The 10,920-nt window shown below is 42.7% G+C and overlaps 1 protein-coding gene across 1 annotated transcript; it reads right to left on the bottom strand.

Annotated features, from left to right (window-relative positions):
• Nucleotides 1-1,604: 1,604 nt before the first annotated feature.
• On the bottom strand, nt 1,605-4,359 carry LOC142529748 (protein DEHYDRATION-INDUCED 19 homolog 3-like). Its single transcript, XM_075635369.1, has 5 exons — nt 4,096-4,359; nt 3,826-4,004; nt 3,206-3,283; nt 2,810-3,069; nt 1,605-2,065 (listed from the first exon to the last, which is right to left on the bottom strand). Exons 1-5 carry the CDS (start codon nt 4,142-4,144, stop codon nt 1,969-1,971), a joined length of 663 nt encoding a protein of 220 aa, XP_075491484.1. The 5' UTR covers nt 4,145-4,359; the 3' UTR covers nt 1,605-1,968.
• Nucleotides 4,360-10,920: the final 6,561 nt, after the last annotated feature.

The following is a 10,920-nucleotide window of genomic DNA, read 5'->3' as shown; positions in this document are numbered from 1 at the left end:
TCGTTAATATGGAGAGTGAATGTTCGGTGCTCGTAAAGATAGAAGACAAGCCGCTTACAAATAAAGATGCCACTTTTTAAATGTTTCCAAAGTCTTTTTATAAAATTTAGATGGCTTCCGACTTTGCCATTTGGGTTTTACAGAAAAATCCCTATGCGCTATATTTTGTTACGATTCAGTCTCTACGAATTTTTTTATTCAGTCTCTTAACAGGAACACTTTTTCGTCAAACTCCTTGGGATAAAAATTTTAAGCATAGATTTCTTTTTTTTTCTTTTTTTCTTTTTTGCGCATGCTTCCCTATGATTGTTAATTTTCTTTTGAATTTTTTTTCCGAAGTTCGAAAATTAACAGCTCCAAAATCTCCTAAAATTGAAATTTTTTGATGGATTTTGAAAATCAGAACTAGCTGTAAAGCAAAACTTTTTTCTCCTGATTTGTGTGAAATCTGAATCAAAATCTCGGAAAAATGGATCGGTTTTTCAAGCTCGAAAGTTATGAAAAATAAGCTGAAATTATGCGATTTAATAAAAGTTATAGTTTTTTCCTTCTCCCCATCAACTCTCACTTTTATCACTTCTTCAAATTTTCAAAATCAAAGGAAGAAATTTGTCGATTTTTCTCCGTCTATCATGAGGTCGTTGAAGATCATGTCTATACACCTAAAAAATCTTGAAATTTTGTGTTATATATTTCGAAGTTTCATGTTATTTTCAAGCAATTTGTGAGACAACTTGCTTTGGTACAATATTTCTAATAATTTGAAAAACAAAGCTTGAGGCTTTTTCAATGGCATCCAATTACCCAATGAATTCGTTTATTTATGTCTACTACTTGGTTTGTAATGTTTTTGTAAAAATGTTTGTTTTCTTTGAGTAATGTATCGTGGTTATTGTCGATGTTTTATATCAGTAATTTGCTAGATATATCTGCACCAAAAGCACATGTGAAATATCGAAAATGCATACTTCATCCTCACGAAAACTAAAAAATCATATCTAATTCGATCCGTTTAGTTTTAACATATATAATCTGGAAAAAAAGTTTGAATACCGGTAAGTGCACTTAAATAGCAATAAGAAACAAAATGGATTACGCTAGTTTTCAACAAAATTGTGTGTGGTTTTGTTAGTGTTTGTGCGCATGATAAAAGAAATTTAAAAAATAATGGAGATGTTTAAAAAATGAGATAAGACTAAGAAGATAAGGAATGAAGAGTCCAATGAGTAAAAGATGTGTAAAGTTGAGTTTTGGCACCTCGGCGCCTGTATCATAGGCACTTAAACGCCGAATTATGGAAAAAAACAAGGCTAAAATTCTTGGCTGCCGCGCCTCAGCACGAGACCACGACACCTTAGCGCCAATGACCGATAAAAGAGACGTCTCTGCAAGAATTATTATAATCAATTGTCATAGAATAACGAGAGAATAAAAAATTAATAAACTCTGATGGGTATAATTTTAAATTTAGTATTACAATTATTAGTTGCAATTAATTTGACAATCGCAAATTTGAATTACCATATTACATACAGCATCTTTTTAATACTTACGAATTACGAAACTGAAATTATTACATACTCTAAAAAATAATGCAATCTGAATTGACCTACAAAAACTCGTAAAAGTGTGATTAGAAATAAGAAGAAGAATTCAGAGTTAAGACAACCCGAAAAGGAAATAGCTTATAATAGCAAATAAAGTGAACACTGACCTGACTTGGCCTAAAAAGGCTTTACAGAAAGCACATAAGCCTTAAATACTATCACTATCATAACAACTGCGAGCCCAGTACGAGAGTTGAAACACTGTAGTCTCTAATCCTATATATTCAGTTGGGACTTGGAAGTGCACGATATTTGGTCAAGTTCACTGAGATTGAGATGTCAATGAACAAAGGAGACCATGGTTTTCTTCGTTAGTACGAGGCACCAGACAGTGAAAGCCACTTTCATGCTCCCTGTGCCGTCATAAGTCGTCAAAAATGGTGGATAACATTAATTCCTGTAAAAATTCACTCCTAGCCATCTCATTTCTTCTCTCAGTCGACAGAGTTGATTGTATTCTGAAACCATGAGAAGTGTGGGAAAAAAATGTCACAGACAATATTAGATCAACGAATTAACATCTTTTCAGAAACAGCCTGAAGCGGATCATAAGAAGGCTCAATGAAATCAAATTCAGGATTACAACAAAGACACCCATGTAGAGATAGCTCAAATGTACTCTCATGGGAACAAAAAGCATTTTCATATGGCTCTTCTCCATTAACAGAAAGGAAAAGGTCATAGCTGAATGAAATGTTTCCTATTTCATATAAGATTTCAAAATGGAAAAGTTGGAATGGAGTAAATTACAGTTTTCCACCTAAACCACTCTGTGTTCTTCAATATCTCGAAGAGAGAAGTGAGACATACGACCTGACATGCACCACATATACCACGAAGATTAAATTTTAATGATGCAAATACTTTTGTAACAAACTCAAGGACGCATTGATGGCAGTGCCACACAACCTAGTGATGCTACGGCACCATTTACTAAAAAAGAGCACAAATTGGAAACATGTCCATCTGGCAAGGTGTTATGACTAACTAATAATTAACATAACATTTGAGCTAACATATTTACTCGATTACCAGCTCACGCGTGACTGGTTGTTATATTAACAATAAAGATGGACACAACTCACAAACACATATAAAAAAAGGAGAATCGCCCATAACTCAATTCTAATGGAAACAAAAAACATCAAGCCGGTTAAATATTGGTTGATTGAATTGGGAAGGAAAAGTAATATTTTCCTTACCTCTCCAAAGAATCAACATTTGAACTTTGCCTTCTTGAGCTAGCCTCAGTTGAGGAAGCAGATTCAATGGTTCTAGGTCTATAAGCAGGTTGTGGACTGTTCACGAATGACAAAATCACGGAATCAGCTGCTGCCTCAGAAGAAGAATCAACCAAAGAGGACTCCTTAATGCTTCGCAAATGCCTCTCCTGCAGCTCTTTCCTGAATAAAAGAATTGTTGATCTGGAGCGAGAACTACGGTGCTTCTTATTGCAGAGGGCGTGAAATTTGAAGTTAAAGTTAACACCAGAAGACTACTTAATCAGGGTATCAATATCAACAACAGAATAACCACACAGATGGGAAATCCCGCCACAAATAAAGATCAAATTAGTGCATGTATTATTCAAAGGATATTTTTAAAATACTCTCGTGCTGCGTGATTACATGTGAAGCCATGTTTATTCCCACCCTTGTAGCACAAAAAGGACATACCTGCAAACAGAAATATGATCATGATGAAAAACATACATTCCAAAGAAACCTAAGGATAAAGTAGCTAGCTGCAGAGTTAGAAATCGATTTCAGTGACATTTCGAAAAATTAATGACATCGTTGGACTCAAACTTTCATCTGATGTCCACCAAGCAACATATCAATCAAACTAAACTTTGAATCTCCTGAAAATGCAGAAACTATACTCTTAACACTAGTAAATATTAAAGGAATAGGTCTCTCCTTTTCTTTACCCTTCTCCCCACCATGCTATTTGTGTCAATCGAAACATGCTTACAAAATACTGATACATGCTTGCCCCGTTCCCTCCTCTCTTAACCTATGTTCACACCTTAAAATTTATTTAAACGCAAAACGTCCAAGTTAAGTAAGACAAAAGGATTCCCAGCTGCTGATTTCATCAATAAATAACCAGCTATTATCATCTGTAAAATAATTATCCTACCTTTCTGCACTACTAAATAGAACTGAGATAATATCAACAGAAATTCAACAAAAAAGCAAATAAATCTTTGAATTACCCCGGGTTTAACCTCCACACGATGGTCGGCATCGATGTGGCAGCACAATCCGAGGACATCAAAATCCTCGATACAAAAGGGGCAAGCTAATTCATCCGATTTCTCTCCGTTTTCAGCGTCGTTGACTTCTTCGTCCTCGTACTCCCCCTCCGTTTCCTCTCCCTCTTCATTGTAATCATCTATCAAATCGACAATCAATAAAAAAAATCAGAGTAATAAAATTAATAAAGATTGAATAAGATGGACCGTATCCGAATTTTATCCACTAACCCATGCAGCGATTGGAATAAAAGGAACCCCCGTAAAACCGATCGCCCATGGATCAATTTGATTATATTATTCCAATCAAACCTCTTCAAGAAAAAATATAATAGACCCAAGAAACGATTTAGACAAAGGGAACAAAAATTTAATTAGGGTTTTCAAGGACAGTATTTCCCCAATTCTCCGTCGATAGATAAGCAGAGAAGAGGACGGCAGGAGGAGTAGGGTTTTTTTTTAAATAAAAATAAAAATAAAAACACTTTAAAAAATAGTGCATTGTGGTTGAAAAGTTTACAATATAGCAGGTCAATTTGCTCCAGATTTTTTTTTAAATATTTTTATATTAAAATGGAAAACAATTTTGAAGGGGAAAAAACACCAGGCCGGCCTATTAATTAATTTTTTTAATATTTTTATATAAAAATAGAAAGCCAATTTTGAAGGGCAATCCTTTTATTTTGTTTTATTTTAAAATTTTCGCTCCGCTCGATCTGATATTTTGTCGGTCCGTTCGATTTTTTCCCGTCAAAATCGTTTTGCATTTTTATATTAAAAAAAATCAAAATCAAAATTTGGAAAAGCAATAATCCGCACAAGGTTTCTCCAGATTGCACGACTTTTGTAAACTTTTCCACAATGCACTAGTTTTATAATTTTTTTAATTGTTTTATATTATTTAAAAAAAAAACAAGGAGTAGAAAAGTGGAAATTTGAAGTTTCATTATATAAATAAATAAATAAATAAAAAAGAATCGGATAGGAAATATTGGATTGGGTCAATTATTCGGATCTTTGCTTGACCCAAATCTAAAAACGAATTCCCGTTAAATACGTTATCACACGTCTCCCGCCCAAACCGGTAGATTGTAGATTTGTAGTTACTTTTCCGTAACGTACTCAACAAATATTTATTAACAAGAATAAAAACTTTATTTAATTAAAATAAGAAAGCTCGCGAAAACAAGAGATTTTTTTAATTACTATAAGAATTTGACATTAATGGACAATGCATACAGTTTCGTTACAATCAAAAAAGACAAAAACTTGTGTGAGACGATCTTATGGGTCGTATTTTGTGAGACAGATCTCTTAATTGGGTCATCCATGAAAAAATATTATTTTTCATTCTAACAATACTACTTTTTATTGTGAATATCGATAGGGTTGACTCGTCTCACAAATAAAGATTCGTGAGACCGTCTCACAAAAAATCATACTTGATACCCCTGGGATGAACCCATCAAGATCCGGCCCAAACTTCCGGCCCAAACTTCCGGCCCATATCTAAGGCCCGCAGGTGAATGGTCCATGACAAGCCCATGTATTCTCCTATAAATACCAGGTTTGAGCGTATAATTAGGGATTCAATATATTGTTTTCAGCAGCACCCTTAGCTGCTCCCCCCATACATCCTCAGTCACTGACTTGAGCGTCGGAGGGGCTACGCCAGGACACCCTCCTGGCCCCCTCCTAACGGTCTTTTTTGTGATTTCAGGCTCAAGGTAATTTCAAAACCTGCGTCTGGACTAGTGACCCTTGCTAGAATCGGACCCTGAATTTCCCGTTAGTATCACTTGGCGCCGTCTGTGGGAAAACTTGAGTTGAGACGTAGAGATGGTAGGCAGGAGAGGGAGTAGAAGAGCTACCTCAGCATCATCGCGTCCTCAGAGGGGACCAGAACAGTCTCATGCTGAGGCAAGGCAGGAACAACCCCATCAGGAGGCGAGAACAGAACAACCTCGTCAAGAGAACATGGTCGAGCAACCCCGTCCTAATGAAAATGTGGGGAACTTGACTTTGGAACAGTTGGGCCAATTTATCACCCGGACAGTGGATGAGGCAATGAAGAGGAATAAAGAGTCTATGTTTGTAGAAGAGCAAGCCGCTCGCCAGGAGCAAGAGGAGAATGTGGAGGGCAGTCAGAGTAGGGGGGAGGAGACGCGACCCCTCCCAAGTGAAGAGAATCCGGAGATAGAGGAGATGTGGAAAGAAATACAAATGTTGAGGCAGCAGTTGGGGAGCAGAGCGCCGACACCCAAGAGAGGAAGTCCTTTTTCACTAACCATTTTAGAAGAAGGGCTTCCTCCAAATTTTCGACAGTCGAATGTGGGAGAGTACGATGGACATACTGACCCCGAGGAACACTTGGGGAGGTTTGAGAATGCGTCTCTGTTGCACCAATATTCGGATGGAGTCAGGTGCAGGGTGTTTCTGGGCACGTTGGTGAGGTCAGCCCAGCAGTGGTTTAACACTTTGCAACCCAACTCTATACGTTCTTTTCAGGACTTCTCAGTTGCCTTCTTGCACCGATTTGCTAGCAGCAAGAGGCACCAGAAAAATTATTTGAGCATGTTCGTGATGAAACAGCAAGAGAATGAAACTTTGCGAGAATTTGTCCAGCGTTTCAACAGTGCAGCGCTGGAAATACCAGCGGCTACCCCGGACATCATGATAAGTGCCTTCACACAAGGACTGAGGGGAGGGGAGTTTTTCAAGTCGCTGGTCAAGAAGCCTCCGTTGAGCTATGATGATCTGTTGGCTCGAGCTGAGAAATATGTAAACTTGGAAGATGCCCAACGGTACAGAAGGATGGAGAAATGGCCCGGAGGAAGTAGAGTTGAGGGAGCGGAGAAAGGAGGAAGGAAGAGGGGTGCAGGGGAAAGAGAGGAAGACAGATCTAGTAGTAGAAGACAATTCTCATCCCATGTTCCCCTGGATAGGAGTCGGGACGAGGTGAGGGAGGTGAGGGAGCCCGCGGGGAGGTGGGAGAAGTCGCGAAGGGTTGGGTGCAGTGCTAGATTCCCTTCACGGGATAGACGAGAAGGATCCTCATTCAGGAGTCGACAAAGGTCTCGCTCGCCCCCTAGGAGTGGTCAAGGCCCTCCATGGATAAATCAGAGGATCGGGGAGCAGAGAGGGGAAGGTCGATGTCAAGATGTCTCTCAGGAGCTCGTCGAACCGAGGAGGGGAATGAATGAGGATAACCACCCTACGAGAGGAATGATTCATATGATCTCGGGAGGTGCTACTGATGGAGACTCTGGGCGAGCTCGGAAGGCACATGGGAGAGGGTTGGAGAACTTTGAGATATCTAGGGGTGCAGACTTACCACAAGACCCCGTCATCAGCTTTGGGCTGGAAGACCTCTGAGGCGTTGTGACTCCACATAACGATGCCTTGGTGGTAACGACCACCATTGCCAATTATGATGTGGCGAGAATATTTATTGATAATGGAAGCTCTGTGAACGTCTTGTTCAAGAGCACGTTGGATCAAATGAAGATGGGAGGATTTGAGTTTGAGCCGATATCCACCCCGCTGTATGGGTTTGCAGAACGCGTCATCTTGCCTTTGGGTCAGATTGTTCTTCCCCTATCCTTGGGGACTGATTTTCGGCGGGTAACAAAGATGATAGCCTTCACTGTAGTAGATACCCCGTCAGCGTATAATGGAATTCTAGGACGACCAGCCCTGAAGGATTTTAGAGCAGTAGCTTCCAGTTATCATCAAAAGCTTAAGTTTCCTGTGGGAAAAGGAGTTGAAGTCCTATGCGGGGACCAAAAAGTCGCACGTCTTTGTTATGAAAGAATCGTGAAGGAAGAAGAAAAGAGAGGTCGCGAGCATTCGCATGGAAGCTTGAGCTCAGTCTTGCAGTTGTAGAGTCATTCGAAGAAGCTTCTAAGTGGGTAACTTTGTTCTGTGAAGGTATAAGAGGAGCATAAAAGTTGGAGAAAGCGCAGGGCAAGGCTTCAAAGAGACCCTGAAGTGCTTACCACCTCAGAAAATATTACTCTTGAATTTATTGTTGATGTATTTCATTTTTGCATTTTCCCATGTAATCAGTTGAAATTCAATAAAACCAAGTTCTTATATTAAGTTCATGGATGTTGTTGTATTGTGAGGATGAAATAAATTTTATTTTCCTGCTAAGGCATCGCCTAGCAGAGGAGCAGAGTTGGGGTGGAAGAAAGATTTTATTTTCCTGCTAAGGCATCGCCTAGCAGAGGAGCAGAGTTGGGGTGGAAGAGAGAGGAGCAGAGTTGGGGTGGAAGAGAGATTTTATTTTCCTGCTAAGTCATCGCCTAGCAGAGGAGCAGAGTTGGGGTGGAAAAGAACTTTTATTTTCCTACTAAGGCATCGCCTAGTAGAGGAGCAGCGTGTAGAAGAAAAATTTTATTTTTCTACTAAGGCATCGCCTAGTAGAGGAGCAGCATGTAGAAGAAAATTTTTATTTTCCTGCTAAGATATCACCTAGCAGAGAAGTTAGAGGGTGGGGGCATTGAATTTTCATTCTCCTGCTAAGGTGTCACCTAGCTGAGGAGTTAGAGGGTGGAGGCGTTGAATTTTTATTTTCCTGCTAAGGTATCACCTAGCAGAGGAGTTAGAGGGTGGGGGCGTTGAATTTTCATTCTCCTGCTAAGGTATCACCTAGCAGAGGAGTTAGAGGGTGGAGACGTGGAATCTTTATTTTCCTGCTAAGACTCGGCTTAGCAGAGGAGTTGGGGGATGAAGGTGTTGAATTTTTATTTTTCTGCTAAGGCCCGGCCTAGCAGAGGAGTTAGAGGGTGGGGGTGGTGAATTTTATTTTCCTGCTAAGGCCCGACCTAGCAGAGGAGTTCGAGTGTGAAGGTGTTGAATTTTTATTTTCCTGCTAAGGCCCGACCTAGCAGATGAGTTAGAGTGTGTGGGTGTTGAATTTTTATTTTCCTGCTAAGGCCCGACCTAGCAGAGGAGTTAGAGTGTGTGGGTGTTGAATTTTTATTTTCCTGCTAAGGCCCGACCTAGCAGAGGAGTTAGAGGGTGGAGGTGGTGAATTTTATTTTCCTGCTAAGGCTCGACCTAGCAGAGGAGTTAGAGGGTGGAGGTGGTGAATTTTATTTTCCTGCTAAGGCCCGAGCTAGCAGAGGAGTTAGAGTGTGGAGGTGTTGAATTTTTATTTTCCTGCTAAGGCCCGACGTAGCAGAGGAGTTAGAGGGTGGAGGTGGTGAATTTTATTTTCCTGCTAAGGCCCGACCTAGCAGAGTAGTTAGAGGGTGGAGGTGGTGAATTTTATTTTCCTGCTAAGGCCCGAGCTAGCAGAGGAGTTAGAGTGTGGAGGTGTTGAATTTTTATTTTCCTGCTAAGGCCCGGCCTAGAAGAGGAGTTAGAGGGTGGGGGTGGTGATTTTTATTTTCCTGCTAAGGCCCGACCTAGCTGAGGAGTTAGAGTGTGGGGGTGGTGAATTTTATTTTCCTGCTAAGGCCCGACCTAGCAGAGGAGTTAGAGGGTGGAGGTGTTGAATTTTTATTTTCCTGCTAAGGCCCGGCCTAGCAGAGGAGTTAGAGTGTGGAGGTGATGAATTTTTATTTTTCTTCTAAGGCCCGACCTAGCAGAGGAGTTAGAGTGTGTGGGTGTTGAATTTTTATTTTCCTGCTAAGGCCCGGCCTAACATAGGAGTTAGAGGGTGGAGGTGTTGAGTTTTTATTTTCCTGCTAAGGCCCGGCTTAGCAGAGTAGTTAGAAGGTGGGGGTGGTGAATTTTTATTTTCCTGCTAAGGCATCGCCTAGCAGAGGAGCAGAGTTTGGAAGGAGAAAAATGTTATTTTTCTACTATGGCGTCGCCTAGCAGAGGAGCAGAGTGGGGGAGGAGAATTAAATTTTCCTGCTAAGGCATCGCCTAGCAGAGGAGCAGAGTTTGGGAGAAATTAAATTTTATTTTTCCTACTAAGGCATCGCCTAGTAGAGGAGCAGAGTTTGGGAGGAGAAAAATTTATTTTGTTTGTCGATAACGAAAGATGTTTGCCGCAGTGAAATTACTGGGCGTGGCGCCGGGCGAGCTTGGCGCTTGTGTGGGCGAGGTGGTGGGCGACCTTGCGGCGTGGACGTCGGGCGAGCATGGCGCTTGTGTGGGCGAACTTGCGGCATGAACGTCGGACGAGCGGACGAGGGGGCGAGGGTGATCCACGTTGGGCTGAACGCTGGGCGGGGCGAGCGTGACGGGCGCTCAGGCGAGAAGCGGCATGGCGAGGCTGGGCGGTGGCTTGCGCGGGAAGATGGCGAGGCGAGGAGAAGGCAGGGCGAGCGCTCGGGCGAGCGTGGCATACGCCGAGGGGCGAGCACTCGGGCGAGGGGCGAGCGTGGCACGGCGTTGGCAATCATGCGGCGAGGGGCGAGCTTGGCAGGTGTATGGGCAGGCGAGGGCGAGCGTGTGGGCGTGCTGTCAGGCGAGCTGATGGGTTGGGCGAGCTGGCTGGGCGGTGATGGGCGAGCATGACAGGCGAGCTGAGGGGCTGGGCGAGCTGGCAGGGCTGGTGAGGGGCAAGCTTGGCAGGTGTATGGGAAGGCGAGGGCGAGCGTGTGGGCGAGCGTCTGGGCGACTGGTGAGGGGCGAGCTCGGCAGGTGTATAGGCAGGCGAGGGCGAAGCAAGCGAGCGTAAGGGCTGGGCGTAGACTCGACGAGGGTAGTGTGGTGTGGCTAGGCGAGGGCGGCGCTTGGCGAGGCTAGGCTGGAGAATTGTGCGCTGGCGGCGAGCGTCGACAGGGCGAGTGGCGCGCAGCTGGGGCGTTGTGCGCGGCAGGGGCGAGCGGCGAGCGTGGGGAGGGGGCGACGCTACAGGATTGCGACTTTATTTGTTTCCAAATTTTTGGAGACTTGACAGATGGCGAGAAGGACACACAACTCACATGTTGTAAACCTAGAACAACGCAATTAATCGAACTTTGAACCTACGATTCAGTTCGACTCGGGAGGGGGGGACTGGTGATACCCCTGGGATGAACCCATCAAGATCCGGCCCAAACTTCCGGCCCATATCTAAGGCCCGCAGGTGAATGGTCCATGACAAGCCCATGT

The sequence above is a fragment of the Primulina tabacum genome, chromosome 16 (assembly GCF_025594145.1).
Source record: "Primulina tabacum isolate GXHZ01 chromosome 16, ASM2559414v2, whole genome shotgun sequence".
Taxonomy (NCBI): Eukaryota; Viridiplantae; Streptophyta; class Magnoliopsida; order Lamiales; family Gesneriaceae; genus Primulina; species Primulina tabacum.
Note: the sequence above shows the minus strand (reverse complement) of the source record. Positions and strands in the feature narration are given on the sequence as shown.

Excerpts from the sequence above, each read along its gene's own strand:
- LOC142529748 (XM_075635369.1), bottom strand. The coding sequence starts at position 4,144 with ATGGGCGATCGGTTTTACGGGGGTTCCTTTTATTCCAATCGCTGCATG. Across the intron at positions 4,005-4,095 it reads TTATTCCAATCGCTGCATGG|ATGATTACAATGAAGAGGGA; the intron begins GTTAGTGGATAA and ends TCGATTTGATAG. Across the intron at positions 2,066-2,809 it reads AATGTTGATTCTTTGGAGAG|AATACAATCAACTCTGTCGA; the intron begins GTAAGGAAAATA and ends TCATGGTTTCAG.